The 16,349-nt window shown below is 39.3% G+C and overlaps 1 protein-coding gene across 1 annotated transcript; it reads left to right on the plus strand.

Moving 5' to 3' along the window:
• Window positions 1-246: 246 nt before the first annotated feature.
• On the plus strand, window positions 247-15,152 carry VAPB (VAMP (vesicle-associated membrane protein)-associated protein B and C; the record flags this gene model as incomplete). The annotated part of the gene is made up of 5 exons (XM_010140215.1): window positions 247-399; window positions 7,883-7,986; window positions 10,138-10,218; window positions 11,767-11,943; window positions 13,912-15,152. Coding segments are annotated over 5 exons (677 nt in total), but the record flags the coding sequence as incomplete, so codon positions are not given.
• Window positions 15,153-16,349: the final 1,197 nt, after the last annotated feature.

A 16,349-nucleotide genomic window follows, 5' to 3' on the forward strand; every position in this document is an offset into this window, starting at 1 on the left:
TGTATACGTGATTTCCTCCTTCTTGATGTGCTGTTGTGCTGTGAGTGGAGTGTGCGGCATGTCAGAATGCTCAGAGGCCTCGTCACATCCTCAGCTTTGCGTGCACAATTATCTCTGTGCTATGGATGGAAATTGAACAACTAATTACTTTATAAGATTTATGAACAGAGATTTAGAGCCTGCTTAGCCTCTGCTTGAAAAGTGCTTTCGGTGTGATTTCAAGTCTGCTTTTGCTCTCCTCCTCAGGTCCTTTCACAGATGTTGTCACTACAAACCTGAAACTCGGCAATCCTACAGACAGAAATGTGTGCTTCAAAGTTAAGACCACAGCACCACGTAGATACTGTGTAAGGCCTAACAGTGGAATTATCGATGCAGGAACATCAATTAATGTTTCTGGTAAGGCATTCAAGCAGTTTTTTGGTGACTGAAAATAGCTTCTTCTAATCAATTATTTCTTGGAATGCTTTTGCCATCTGAAAGTATTATGTGGAACATTTGTAAAAGTGATTTCATGGAGAAGCAGCTGTTTCATATATCCTCACTTCCTTTCTTCCTGGTTCTAGCCGTGATAGGTTTGCATTTACATCTTGTTTTGGAGGGGAAAATATGGGAGAAATCCATAAATGATTTATGTAGTTCATTAGCCAGCCTGTCCAAACCAGCACTGCTGCAGCCCTGCCCTCCTTGTGGGATTATTTTTATACAGTTAGCTTTTTTGCCAGCTTAACTTCCTGAACCAACTCACCACAGGGTCAAACAAGTGCTTGGATGGACACATCGAGGGAAGAGTAAAAATGAGCGGGTTGCAGCCACACCGGTTTAGACTGCCGTTGGCTATTGCTGAGCTGCCTAATACAACTCATAATGAAAACATTTACTTTCAGAACATGCTTGTTTTGTGTTCCTTGAAGATTCAATATGCTTTGGTGTTAGAAATGTCAAGTGACTAAATCTTTGCTGTTCCATAGGAAAAGTTAATAATTTTCTCTTATGAGTCAGTAGCTCTTCACTTGCCCAAGTTCCGTCGTGGAAAAGCAAAGGAGCAGCTTCCTTTGAAAACCTAAAGAGCTGAGTGTTTACCATTAAAAACAGAGTATCTGTGTAGTATTAACTTGCTCTTTGAAAGCAACGTATTTTCTCAATGACTTCTATGATCCATGATTTTAATAAAGAATTCTATCAAAACATGTAGTAATAGAGTACTGCATGAAAAAAGTCTGACTTCATAGTAAAGAAAATTGTTTCTATAAACATGCAGATTTGTTTTACTGTTTTTAATTTTAATATTGGCATGATAAAAATTACCGATAGGTTGCACGGTTTGCTCTTAGTCTGTTACCAAACCTTTCTAGCCTGGAATAAAAAAAATTGGGAGCTAAAACTAAACCTTTTTATTTGGAAAAGAATCAAAATGTAAAAATCAAGACTTCAATTTTTTACTTGATAAAATGTACAATATTTAAGCGCCTCACCCTTGGAGAGCTTCCTTGAACAAAATAAAATTTGATCGCAAAAATGCTTTGCACTGTAACATTAAGAGACTCTAATCCCACAAGTCTTTGAGTGCGTGCATATATTTGCACGCTCATTGATCTGTTGTCTTTGGGTGAAATTGAGCGTGCACATGATTGCAGAATTGTGCCTGGCTGGCGGTTAATGTCTGGGGAACATCACAGCGAGGAGATAACCAGTGCAGTGTCATACCTACAGGTGGGGCAGGCAAAGTGCTTCTGCTTCAGGAGACAGGATCCAGTAGGCTCTGAAATGACTAATATGTAAATGAAAAAGCTCTCTAGAGAGAAATTGAGATTTTTAGAACTCGGGACAATTCCCAGCTAAAGCTGTCTGTCATCTATAGTAGCTGCAGGCAAGCATATTAAATGCATCGAAATCAATGAAGTGATAATGAAATTAGCATGGTTTCTAGCCACAAATTATCTTCGTGCTATAAAGATGTGAATTCTTTTAATCTTTCGGATGAACTTTCAGAATTAAAAGCCTGCTTTCTTTGCAGGCACATCCCATGCTTTTTTAAATGTCATCTTGATCTCAACATGGAGTGTTTTCTTAAACTTCTGCTTACTGTGACCCTTCACTCTACCTTGAGCAGAATATCGTATGGGCGAGTGTTCTATGAACCATCCTATGTTATGCTACCAGCACGCCTACGTGTTCCTTGCTTTTCCAGCCCGACTCTTCCCAGTGGTATACCAGATAGACTATGGACCTAGTCCAAGACTTGATTGAGAGATTGCGGTGCTGACCCTAAGCTATGCTTAGCTTTTGCTTACATAGCCTTGAAAAATTTCCCTTTTCTGATAACTTTATTTATAGTGATTTATGGTTCGGTTAGTTTTGCAAATGGCTGTGGTATATTTAATCGCAAGCTCACATCTGTGTTTTATGTATTTTCATGCTGATAATAACTTAGTAATAATAAATAACAATCCTAAATTGTCAGTCCTTACATTAACATTGTACTTTAAAATGCAAGCAGTACGCATTCAGTGGTCTTTAGGTAATATATTAAGGTGAATTTTTAGGTAGATGTGTAACAGAATTCTAGGGTTATAAATGTTAATTCTTTATTTCCTAAAACATTCTAAACTGAAGTTATTTACCTTGTGCTGTGGTTGAATTTCTCTTTAATAGAGCTGTATATGTTGCAGTCCTGGTAGCTCCTTTAAACTGTGCATGGAACCTAATTTTGGACTTAAGATGGCAGTGTCTTTGGTTGTGATTAACAGAAGGGACCTTGTGGACAGGAGAGATCTTTAACTTTCAGGACAAAATTGGTTTTGAATTCACAGCAGCGGGGGAAGATGCGTTTAATCTTTGCTTCAGAGTAATGTTGCTTAACAACAAAGGGCTTATTTTGGAGTTAAATAAGTGAAAAATAAATAGAATTCCTTTCTTTGCCTCTGAATTAGTTATTTTTCAGTCAGGTAATGCAAGTCATGCATTGGGCATAAAAATAGGACTTGTATTCCTGCAAACCCAGTGAAAATACTATTGCTGAGAAATTAGTTTCTCAGAATATTACTGACTGAAGCTGAGTTTGGGGCAGCCTTATTTTCCTTGCGCTGTAGTAACCAGATGCCTCCATTTCACTGCTGTGAAACTGTATCTGTACTATTTTGATGTAAGTGTATGAGAAGATATTCTGCCCTGAGATAGAGGCAGCAGTCAGAACATTATTCTGCTTTATTTCATACTAGTATGATGGCTCATTTGAAACATGAAAAATGCTAGAAGAGTAAAGCTTGCTTTATTATAGCGGAGTCTCAAGCTCTGGCTCCTTAGGCCATGTCACAGCTCTTCCTGAATCTCGGCAGTGAGGGCCCTGCCAGCATGCACCGCTTGCCGCGGTGTCAGGTTTGTAGCCCGTGTTTTCACCTGTTATATAAAGGCATGTAATTTTAACAGCCGAGTTTATGTAACTGTTTGGGAAGAGTATGTATGCGCTGTCATCTGATTTCAGTGCGTTTGGTCTGGAATACTTTGAAAAGAAGAGTATTTTCACGTGTTCCGTTTGTTAAAGGTGCCTCATTTCAACAAACGTATCCAATTTTGTGGTTCTGAGAGACTGAATCTAAATAAAGCATGAATGGATTACAAAGGAAAAGTGAGAAAATCTAAGCAGCTGCTGAGGAGTTCTGCAGATAGGTGTGTAACGGGGGAAGGGAGGAAGCACAGATGGTACCATCTGTGCCCAGTGCCCCACTGAAGAGAGCAGTCTAAACACGCTTCCTAAAAATGGGGAGAAGCTGACGTTATCCTTAGGTTCCTGTCAAATATACTTGAGGGTGAGTTTTTAGTCTTTTGTAAACTTGCCTGGCTTTGAAAAGGCAGTTTGCAGTGCCTTCAGGAACATGCTTCTGCAGCTGCTATTCTCTTTGGTCGCAGTGGGTCTGCCCCTTTCGCTCAGACCCCAATAATGTCCCGTCCCGTACTGCACTCCTGGGGCAGCGCCGCTGCTGCACGCTGGTCCCTTGGCCCTCCCAGAACTATGCAGCGACTGCCAGGTTTGGGTTTGTCTAGTTGCTTTAGAAGAATCTATCTTCCCAGATTCAACATTTGTGTATTACTGAAATATTTACAGAAAGAACTATGTAAACATGGAGCAAATGTGAAGTGGTGCCGTGAATTCTGCCTGTTTCTGTAGATGTGATTGTCCTTTGCTCACCTCTAGCAGAGCTGATCAAATTACACAGTGATCTTGAGGCTTGTCCCTGTAACTGGTTGGAGTATTTTATGTAAGGTGACATAAATGTGGTAGATTTGATCTATCCAGGCCATAAAGAATTTCATACAGTGCCATTTGGGGCAATTATCAGTAAAGGTAGAAAAGAAAAGCAGAATCACAGACTGTTGAATGGGCTACTTAAAGAGTAAATGGTAATGTGGTGGATAGAAATACAACAGCAGGAAGTTACTAGTGACGTTTCTTGAGAATGATTCTTGGTACTAATCTTATTTAATGCTTTTATAAGCAATTCTGGCATGAAGAGTACGCTAAAAACCCTGACGATGATGTAAAGTTGGGAGGCTCAAGATACGCAGCAGAACTGGGTGTCCTTGAAGGCTACAGTTAGAGAAACAGAGGATGAGTGTCACCAGAAAAACTGCAAAATGACGTACTTGGAAAATTATATACTCCTGCTCTAATTGCAAGCTTGTTAAAAACAATGGGGCTGGCAAGAGTGATCAGGATGCTGACATGATGTGGCTGTGAACAAGGCAAATGTAAATGGGCAAACAGGGTGGATAATGGAAGAGAAAAGAGGGTCTAAATTGTCTTGTCCAAGGCACTAGTAGTATTTCCAGGTTGTATAATCCGGATAGCTCATATAGAGGAGTTCAAGCTAGAACAGGTGCAGAGAGTGAATGGGGAGCCTGGCCTGGAGAGGACCCACCTAGTGGCTTTCTTAGTTCACCAGGAGGCCAAGAGTTACTGTGATTGATGTGTTGGAGTGCACCAGAAGTAAATGACTCCTCCCCTTCTTGGATATTTAAGCATAAAGGCAGTATTGGTCCAGGACCAAGTAAAAAGGCCATTAATAAATTCAGATGGAAACTAGAAGAAGTTTGCTGACTGTCTAAGCAGGGAGACTTTTCTGTCCCTTCTGCTCTTGGAAGGAGTGCTAGATCCTAGCAGGCGTTACAGGTAGAGTTTTGCCTCCTTCCGTGTTCCTTGCTTCAAATTTCCTCTGTTCCATGAGAAAGCAGGTTTACTCTAGGAGGGCCAGAAGAGTTTAATACTTCTGACCTTGTTATTAACTTTGCCAGTGAACTGTTCTGGGAAAAGGAAGGAGCATACAGGTGGTCAGCACCTCACCTTCACTATCTACAGAGGGCCTTGCATAAATTATGGGGAGTATAGCAGGAATGCAAGGAAACCAGTATCCATTTCTTTGGAAACCCTTCAGAATAGGATGTGCGTAAGATCGGTCCTTGAGAGACGCAAGTGAGCTAACAAATAAAATACCTCTTGGTTACTTCTCGTTCCATTGATCTCTTGATGACTGCAGTTTTTGCTTGCGGTACAGTACTTCTGGTGCTTTAGCTGTAGAGTGGTCGGTTTAGAAAGTGCTTGAAATGCATATCTCTGCTTATGTTTTGGATGGTGGTGCTAGTAAACTTGAAGATCATGTTAATAATTCTGTTGATTCTGATGAAAGCCAGTCAGAAACTTCTGACCAGATGAGATGACTGATAAAGCATTTTGTAGGAATATACGCTTTTCACATAGTTCTTGCATAAGGTATGGAGTTTGCAGTCAGAACAAAAGAGCCACGTTTATAAAAGCAAGTTCTCCAGCAATTAGGGCAGTTACATGGGACTAATCTTTTCACAGAAAACCCCAATAGTATGTGAATAAAATTAGAAATGGTTTGGTTTTCTCTTCGACAAAGTACTTTTTTTTTGAGCTTCCCATCTGGCTTACAAGACATTCACTGAATTATTTGTGTCAATGTGGCTTTCATGTTTTGATCTAAAAATACAAGTGCTAACAACATTTGTACTGTCAAGCCCTCTCTTGCTGCTTGCTCTTATGATTCAGTGAATGGGATTCAGAGCAACGATCATTCGGTGTTTGAGAATGGCTTCAGTGCTTGGGAAATAATGGATTTCAAATGAGCTTATAGTTGCACTCAGCAGAGCAAGCTGATAACACTGCAGATCTGGAGAAGCTGCAAAAGCAGTGGATAGTTTTGACTACCCAGTTGGATGTTACACATTATATAGATTTGAAATAAGTTGGGTGTCTACTACAGGGGAGAAAAAAAGTTACGCTGCTGCTTTTCAGTGATGTATCATGCAGTGTTGAAATATATGCTTTCACATGGCTGTCACTTTTGTTCGGAAAAATAGTTTTAAAAGTAGCCCATTCATTTGCAAACATTTACTTTGGGCTAGTACTTGCTTGCAGCAAGTTGTGGTAAAAATGCATCGTCATCTGATGAGAATTAGCTGTCTTCCTTCTCTTCTGGCTTTGAAAGGCATGTGGTTGTTGATAGCCACAGATTGTGTGTGTAATAAAGATGGCACAGCCATAACACATTCTGCTGGGTGAAGGAGGCAAATTGGTTTGACTTGCCTTCATTTGCACTAAATGGGATCTTTGGATGACAAACCCCACAATTAGCGCCTGTGAATTCGGGCGCGTGATGTTAATAGCGCAAGAGCTTGAAAGTAATCCGAATTCTTGAGCTGCTTCTCTCAGTGACTGAATTGAGGGACTGAAGTAGCCTCCTGGGTTGTAAAATGTGAGCATTTAAACCTTACATCATTTTTAATATTAGCAGTAATTGCAGTATATGCAAGGTTCATGTTAAATTTCGGTATCTACTGCAATATCTAATAACATGTTTGTGTAAACTGCTTTGCTTATTTTCACATACCTTCTGCCTCGTGTTGAAGCCAAACCCAAGTTTGTTAATGTCACAGCAGCAGAATATCCACGTGTCATTTGCAAAATGTAGGGGTTCTAAGTGACCACTGTGATTAACAAATATTCCATGTAAATGAAATACATGGCTCTCCCTCTTGAAGTTACTTGTAACATGTTAGTTCTTTACTTAAAAGAAGAGACATGGAAATTCCTAATATTAAATAAATAACTATTTAAAAAAAAAAACCACACGCAGCCCAAACCTACCGTTCCCTGCTCTCTGTCCCTTAAACACAGTTATTTTCTGTGCGAGTAAGTTCTGGAATGTTCATGATTTTTAAATGGAGAGAAAGCCATGTCTCGTATACCTTTCAGAGGCAAAGTCTGCACAGCATTTAACCATAAACTTCCAGCTATAAATTGGTGACAAACTTTCGACAGTTTATTTTTGGAAGAGAAATACTTGTACTTGATAAAACAAATACCATGAGACTCTTAAATTTTGTAAAGGAATTTTCCATCCTGAGACCTAATCCTCAAGGTCTAAACTGACTTTGCCTCTGTAGCTTTTCTCAGGAACTAGCAGCAATGCTGTGTGTACAACCAATCCACATGCCAGCTCCTTACTTGTGTCCCAAGGATGGAGGAAGAAAAAAGAGATGCTTTGAGAATGTTTCCCCATGCCCCAGAAGATATGTAAATTATCCTATTTACTATACATTACTATTTTGCCATGGTTGTGTACGAAATGTTGTACAGTGATCAGCATTTCCAAAATTCTTGGACAAAAACCTAGACAGACCAAAGTCTGCTTCTCTTCTTTTAAAATTTTGTTTTAAAATGCAGTTCCTGATCTCTGCTGCGGCTTTGATCCACCGAACATACAATTTGAATCATTCTAACGTTTGTATCTCTCAGTGTATCTCATCAGCACGATTTGATTATGCAATGTTGACATAATGTGTTTCGGGGTTTTTCTTACAGTGATGCTACAGCCCTTTGACTATGACCCTAATGAGAAAAGTAAACACAAGTTTATGGTTCAGTCTATGTTTGCTCCAGCTGATACTTCAGATATGGAAGCAGTAGTAAGTACTGGAACTAATTAAAATGGATTTCCTTCTGATTGTATAATTTCATAAGACCTTTACTGCTTTGCTTAAGGACTGTTGTCAAACCACACGGGGGTGATCCTTGGCTGGATTTCCATCTCTCTGCATGGCAAGGTGTTTGCTGTTTATTTCCAGTCTTGCATTGAAAGATCCACTTGGTGTCTTGGAGTTCCTTCTTTAGGACTCTGCTTTCGGTAATGGGATACCAAACCACGGAACAAATGTTAAGGAGCTGCAGTGGTTTTTTCAGTATATCGTTTTTTAGAAAAGCTAACTTGAACTATATATTCAAAGAGTAGATAGAATATATTTTAAATCTGTGACATCTCTTACATTTTGTGCCTCTACTCTGTCTTGAATCTTCCCTTGAGCACCTCCTTTTCCCAGCAAGAACAGGGAGGATGATTTACAAGTATTGTATTTTTCTTTATCCCTACCTGTGTCTGTTGTGGCTTAGGTAAATGAAAGGCCCCCAGATTTTGTCCTGTGGATTACAAATGAAAGTTGCTGAAGCAAAGAAGGACAGAAGATGTAGAAATAAGATGTCAGGCCGCATTAAGCAACTTGGAAAGGAACAAACCAGTATGTCAACTGGTGGCTTTCCTATATCAGCAAGATTTACTACTGCAAGAAGGCACGAGGAAGCTTTTTCTAGTCTAGCTTTTGTTAGCTTGCGAGAATACTCTGTGAGGATGCTGTAAAAAAGAAATAAAAGGCCATTACTTTAAAGGAAGTGTGTTTGTATGTATGCATATTACTTAAAAAAAAAGAAAAGCCAACCCCCCAAAACCTCAGAGTACATATCATGGCTTTTTTACAGTCGTCTTTACTATATGCATCTTCCTCTAAATGGCTTTTAAGTCTGCAGCACTCTGCAGGGTTAAGAATTTCCCTTCTGAGAGATTTATGGAACTATAATTGTTTAATGGCCTCAAAATAAGATCCAGTGGGGGAAACAGCAATAGTAATGAAATGTCTGCATCACTAGAAAGATAAGCCAGTCTGCCATTTTTCTGACTCTTTAATTTTTATGAGTTACTTGATTCCATGAAGAATGTTACGCTGCTAGCAAAGAATGGTTTTTAGGACTTAGATGGCCCTTTCAGTTTTGCAGACCTCTCCAGCTGAATTTCTTTTCCTATAACACTTGATCAGTTCTTGGTTTCGTTACCACTCTCCGAATCTCTTCCTCTTCTGGATAAACAGGTGAGGCAAATTACTGGAGTACTATAAAGCTTTCAACACTTCACAGGCAGCCAGCGAGCTCAAAATAGAATTCTGAGTTCAGCCACAGAAGAGCTGAAGTACAGTTCAGCTCTTCAGGAGGAGTCAAATACTTGCTCAGGTTGCACAGGGGTCAGCCATAATTTGACACCTACTTGAGATGTGCTGAGCAATACCATGCTACCAGAAGTATGGTCAGAGTGGAGAGAAGTGTGTAAGAACTTCAGGACATAAATGCGGACACTTCTTGCTGTGTATCGCTACTATGAATCAATCTTTTTAGTTCAGGGTTATAGCTGATAGTGAGCAAAGATTTATAACTGTGAATCCCTATTAAAAGTACTGAAAGGAAACTTTTTTTATGGTAGACTCCCCTGCTGAAGGGGAGAGAAGGCTGAGAGGGGGAGGAACAGTCCTGTAGTTCATACTAGTCAGGAAAAAAACCGCATGTGAAATTTAAAAAGCTTGAATGGGAACTTGGCTGAATGAGACTTCAGAACTAACGTTGTCACTGATTTGGGTTTTGTTGTCTTTCGCTTCCTTTGAATGTACCCCTGCTGGGTTTTTGACCTGGGACCATAGCTCCCCCTGTCTATGCTAATTACTCTTACACAGTTCCCAGTTTTTTCAGAAATTATCTGTGTGAATTTCAACCTATGTAAAATTATTTCCTTCATATCACTCTTTCTTAGCTTATCCTTCATCACTCTTCCTTTGCAAGATATACAGTTATTCCATTACATATTTGGTTTTATTTTTCATCACGTATGTGGTTAAAAGTAACGTGATAAAGACCTCTGGGGTTTTCCTGAGCAAGATGATGTGATTTGTTTACATAATACACTGCATTTTCCATCTCTCTTATTATATGTTTAATAATAAATTACTATTAAATTATTCCAGTGGAAAGAAGCAAAACCAGAAGAACTCATGGATTCGAAACTTAGATGTGTGTTTGAGCTACCAGCGGAAAATGATAAGCCTGTGAGTATTTTCAGATGCATGTTGAGTGTTTTAACTTAATACCACAGTAAATCATGTAAAATAGCATGTTTATACAGACAGATATGTAAGCAAAAGACAGAACCCTCTGTTTCACTGCCTGGGTGGCATCACCCTTTGATAATACAATATAAACTATTTAAAATTTTAGTAAATGTAACTAGCAGCTAATTTGAACAGTGGAAGTGCAACACAAGCACAAAGAAATCTTTGAGTTGATCTGTTTTCATTTAGAATATTTAAAAAAAAATGTGAAAGATGCTGATCGATGGTCATAAATCTCAGAGTTTATAGTGAACCAGTTACACCTGTCAGCCATATAAATTTGCCCGTCCAACGCTACCCTTTGCTGCCTTGGTACAGCACTGATTTCAGCAAGAACATCAGTAGAAATCTACCTAGTAAGGAAGATAGATGCGTTTAGGGATTATATTGCAATTAGCAGCTATAATATCATGGGATTCTTTTTTGTTAGGGTAATGAACGCATTAATTGCTAATGGAAGTATCTCATGTCAAATGTGGAACTGATAATGGATTGAATAAAGGGAAAAATGTTTCCTAGTAGGCAGGTACTGAAGGCAGAATTACTCTGCCTTGCACTGGACAGCTTGTAGTTACGATTATATATTGTTATAATGCCACTGTTGTAGCCTTACTGTGTCTGCTCTACCTGCTCCAGGCTGCAAACATTTGCTCCAAAAGCGGGTGCTTTTGTTTTATGCCAGGGTTCTTTCTGTGTTCCCAGTTCAGAGGTGTGATAAGAGGAACGAAAAAATCTGAATTTAAGGAAACTTAACAGCTGTTTAGTTATAATGTTTTTTATATTCCCTAAAATTCTTTAGGCCAAAACAAAGTACAGGTAGTCACAAGATCCTGTTACTTCATTCATAAAAATAAAATGTTCCTGTTAAGACTTCGCTGGCAGTTTGGCTAGGGAGAGAGTGGTTCGGTTTTCATGAGAGCCAGACCCTTTGTGCCTGAAGTGCAGAATACAGAGAGGATCCAAAGGCAGGAAAGGCAGCAGGGTTTGGAGGTCTGCAGCTTGTTTCTTAACTTGGTTGAAAGTTCCTCCATCACCAGAGAAACAGAAAGATGGAGAGGTGATAGCCAGCCATGGGGAGTGCAGTAGAGCAGGTGGGTCGTTCCGAGCAGTACCTTGGAGTTATGCTTGTGTTATGCTTGGGGAGGGAAAGGTGGAGAGAGCACTAATGCTCCATAAGCTAACTGTGAGCAGCTAAGTTTTCCATTCACGTTGTGCGACACGGTCTAAGGATATTTCCTTCTCTATATATGCAGGGACAGAAAAGTCATAGTCACTCTGTCCGCACTTAACTACTGCTGATCTGGTGCATTCTGTCAAACAGAAAGGGGAAGTAAAGGTTACAGAAGGAGAAACACTCTTTATTTCTTTTGATACAGGCACGTTTCAGGTGTGCACAGACAATTTTACCTGAATTTCTTCCTAAATATCAGGTGTGTGGTGTGGTGTTAGTCACTAACCAAAAGTCACTCTATGCTTTTTTAACAGCATGACATAGAAATAAATAAAATTGTATCCACAACTGCAACAAAGACAGATTCCTCTGTAATGTCTAAATCATTAAATTCTTCTTTGGATGACACTGAAGTTAAGAAAGTAATGGAAGACTATAAGAGGCTTCAAGTAGAAGTTCAGAGGTTACGGGAGGAGAATAAACAGTTTAAGGTAAAGACACTTTTTTTTTTTTTCCAGATTTACCCCTTTCTTGAAAAAGAAGCTTTCAACTTAAAGGTTTGGTTACCTGACCCTGGCATGGTATTTTGTTACTGTCATAAATAAAAAGATAATTTAGGTTTCTCTCTATAAACTGAGAAAAAGTGTTGAAATCAATGTTTCCTTTGAAAGGAGCGTACAAGTCGTGCCATGAGAGAAACTGATGGGATAGAAATCCAAAGTGATGAATTCCCTCTCTATTTTTTTCTTTTCCCATCTAATTTTCTCAGGCTGAATTAAGCATTCGGTTTTGGATTTGGCCCTGTTCTCTCAAACCGATGGGAGCTGGAGGGCAGTGTTGTGCAAATACTGAGTGGTTTAGTAATTGCACCTATAATATGCACTTGAACCTTTGTGTCCGGAGTAAGACAGATTAGTAAGAAATATGCTTCCTGTCATACCCAGCACATCACTGTGAAATCAGTTAACTGAGAAGCCTTTATCACAGTCCTGAGAAACTGTTTCCAGGAAGTGTTGTAAATGTCTAGTTTCATAGATAACAGCACCAGTGAAAGTTTGGCATTTGTGACTGTTGGAGCCCAAGGAAAGGAACGCTGTCCTGTCAGCTCTGGTGCTGCTTGGCTGGCTGATGCTTAAAGAAATTCCTTAAACATATGCAAAATTTTGTTTTGCACAGGGATCATAAACCTGTTTGGCCAATTTCAGGCGGTGTTCCCCAGGGCTCAGCGCTGGGACCTGTGCACTTAATGTCTTTATCAATGATGTGGATGAGGGGATCGAGGGCACCCTCAGTCTGTTTGCAGATGACTTGAAGTTAGGTGGGTGTGTTGATCTGCGGGAGGGTCGGGAGGCTCCACAGAGGAACCTGCACAGGCTGCATGGAAGTGCTGAGGCCAGTGGTCTGAGGGTCAACAAGGCCAAGTGCCGGGTCCTGAATGTTTTCCGCCAGAATATTAGATGCCCCTTTAAATTCAAAAGAAAGAAACGCTGACTTACACAGAGCCTTTTGAATTTCACTTATCTGACAGTTTTTAAAACTGCAGTAACTTTTATTATAATTTTATTTCTTGAGTATTTTTTTCTTGTATAGACTGGAAGCTGTTGCTTCACTCTCTCACACTTTGCACTATACTGGAGGACATAATGAAGTAGCACTGTTGCCTCAGCTTTATACCAGTTAGGTCGTGAAAGGCTTATGCCACCAACTCCTGCAGCGCTCTGTGTGTATGTGTGTGTGTGGAATGGAGTGTGCTAACACACGGCTGTGCTGCCCAAGAGCTTAGATCAAGACGTGGCCACATCATCTCCTCTTGAATGATAATATTTGGTGTTGTGATGTTGCTTTATCTGTTGTCTTGTCTTTAAATCAAGAGAGCTGTCAAACTCGTACCAAGAAAATATCCTAATTATTGCCATTAGTTTCATGTCAAAATGTCAGCATTAATATGATGGGGGAAATAGATTTCCCTTCAAACGCTGGTGAAATTTGCTTGTGACATCTGACTAGGGAAATGATGAGTACAGTTGCCTTAAAGTTTTGTATTTTTTCACTATCTTAGTTATAGTGAAAAGCATTTTCCCCAGCAACACTGTATTTGCTTAGAGAGCAAGAGAAGCATCTTAATGCCATTGCCTCCATCGCTGTTCTTGAAGTTCTGGAGCTGTCTCCAGACTTTGGACACGTGTTCTTCATTGAAAGCTTCTTCATTGCTTCCTCTGTTACTTTAGTCAATAGGAGAAACTTCCAAAAGTGTGTGGGTTTTTTTGCTCTGCTAGTCAGGTAATACAGAATTCCTCTCCTACCTCACTACACTTTCCTTCTCAGGATTTTCTGGGAAGAGAGCTCTAAATGAGCCGTGAATTAGCTTTCACCTATTTTATTATGCCCACCTAAAATAAATATAAGGGTGATGTTTAAAGCTTTTTCTGAGTAAAAATAATCAATGTATCTTCCTTTAGGAAGAAGATGGGCTGCGGATGAGGAAGACACCCCAGACAAACAACCCAATATCTGCTTCTGCAGCTGCAGTTGTCAAGGATGAAGGGCTCAACTCCAGACTACTTGCTTTGGTGGTTTTGTTCTTTGTCTTTGGTGTAATTATAGGAAAAATAGCCTTGTAGAGGCAGCATGCTGGAAATTGTAAATTGGTTTGATGGTTCTGCCATATCATTGGATTAAATTTATTCATAACAATGTTTAAAAGAAATTAATGTATGACATCTCACAGGTCTTGCCTTTAAATTACCCCTGCACAAATACTATGTAACATAATCTAGAAAGTTTAAAATGTACAATGAGCAAATGAATGAAAGAGAATACGCTTCAGTGATGAAGGGGGAGAAAATCACGATTTAACACTACAATGGAATATTGTATATGTCATTTTAAACATTCTTAGACCCTGGTACATGTTGCTGGATTTACCTCTTTTTAAAAAAAAAAAAAAGAAAAAAAAAGGAAAAATAGAACAATTCCTCCACTGCTGGAGCTGGCCCTATTGGATGTTTGGAGCTGGGTTAGGCAGGAGGTGTTGATAACTTCTGTATAATACATTAATCCACCATTCTGCTCATAAATTTAACAGTTTCTGTCAGTGTCTTCAATTCTGTGCAAGTTACCGATTTCTTGGCACTTAAATGAATAGTGAGAAGCCGAAAAGAATTGTATGTGGCAGTGCAGAATGTGCTAGGCATCATGAAGAGGCAAATATTGACTGGTGTGACGCTCGTTTGGAATAAAGGTCAATGCCTTGTTCTCATAAAGGGACCAAGCTACATTGCTGTTGGTTCATTTAGTTGAATTAAAATGTTATTCAGAGATGTTTAATGCATATTTAACTTATTTAATGTATTTCATCTCATGTTTCCTTATTGTCACAAAATTGACTAATCCTATATGGTATGAAAAGGCACCTGTTTAAAGCCAGTGACTAGAACTAAAAATCTGCTGCTGTAGTGATGCGAGATTCTTCTGCCTCCTGGTGTTTTGGGCACTACACAATTGTTGGGAGTTTTGATCATCTGAATATTGGAGAAACAGTGGTCAGGAAACTGTTTTTGTATGTAAATAAGTCTATCTAGGGGAAAAAATATTAGTAGTAAACTAGTCCTATGCCGTAAAAGACCAATCCTGTTTGACTATGTAGCATCTTAAAAAAGGAAAAAAAAAAAAAAGAAAAGAAAAATTAAATAAAGCCCCCGAAGTAATGTTTCTTTTGTTACTTTTGTCATGTTCTCACAGTTTTAGAGGGGGGGAGGAGAGGGATATTCTCTGACCACTAAGTTTATGGCATAAGGAAACTTGCAGCCTTGTTTCAGGACGATTTATTTTTTTTCCAGCCTAATTTTAAAATCAGTCCAAACAACCTCATCATGAGCCTGATACATCTAAGTGTTGTTCAGAGTAACTGTGCTGACTGCTGAGGTACAAGGAAACTTCCCGTTTTTCGGTTTTGTTGCGTTCGGTAGTTAAGCCACTTGGTAGCATGTGGAGAGTAAGGTTAAGGTCATCTTGTTTCTGTGCATCTTTTTAGTACAAAATACATCAACTCCACATGTTTTAACATGTGGAACTTCAGTAGATGAAATAGCTTTTAAGAGGTAAATTCCTGTATGTTCTTAGATGTCAGGTCCAGAAACCATCAGTGGCAAAGGTTTTTGTAACACCTTTCAAGATTAAGACAACGTCTTTTGAAAGTGACTTCTTTCATTCCTTTGTGGTTCCCGAGAGCTCTTGAGAAAGCTCTTTGGGCTGCAGCCTGTCTGCTGCAGTCATTGACCTTTATATTTGTTCCACTTGTCTCAAGGGTTTCCTGCTTTGCAACTGCAAATAAGTGAAATTTAATGTGAGGTTGAAAAAGAAAGAGGAAAAAATCTGAACTGGTGTGTTCAGCTTATGAACACGACTCTGGAAGTACCTCTAGAAGGTTCAACAGAAATGCGGGGTGTTATCTTCAGCTTTTAAAGTGCTAGTGCCTTGTCTGCTCAGGGTGGAAGAGAGGGCGCTATTGAAGTGTGGCTTTAAAGGGCAGAGGAGGGGGAGATGAGCTGGAAAGAGCAAAGCAGTAGCTTCAGAGTGACAGAGTGGTTAGAACTCATCAAGAAGAGGATACTTGCCAGCAAGTAGAAGCTAATGAAAACTTCTACATGAAACATCTTAAAAAGGACCTTTTCAGAAAGACCGGGTTGTAAGTGATGTTGCAAAATAGTTTGTTTTCATGGCTTTGAAGAATGAATTTGAGAAAACCTTTACTGAAGAGACACTGAGCTATGTAGTATTTTCTGAAGAGGCTGTAAATATCTTGATCTCACTAAAAGTATGTTACCAGAATTCCTAACCTGCTTTTTAAAGGAAAATTTTTTTTTTTTCTGAGAACACTTTGTTCTGCTGAAAAACA

This window comes from Buceros rhinoceros, unplaced genomic scaffold, assembly GCF_000710305.1.
Source record: "Buceros rhinoceros silvestris isolate BGI_N320 unplaced genomic scaffold, ASM71030v1 scaffold4260, whole genome shotgun sequence".
In the NCBI taxonomy this organism is placed as follows: Eukaryota; Metazoa; Chordata; class Aves; order Bucerotiformes; family Bucerotidae; genus Buceros; species Buceros rhinoceros.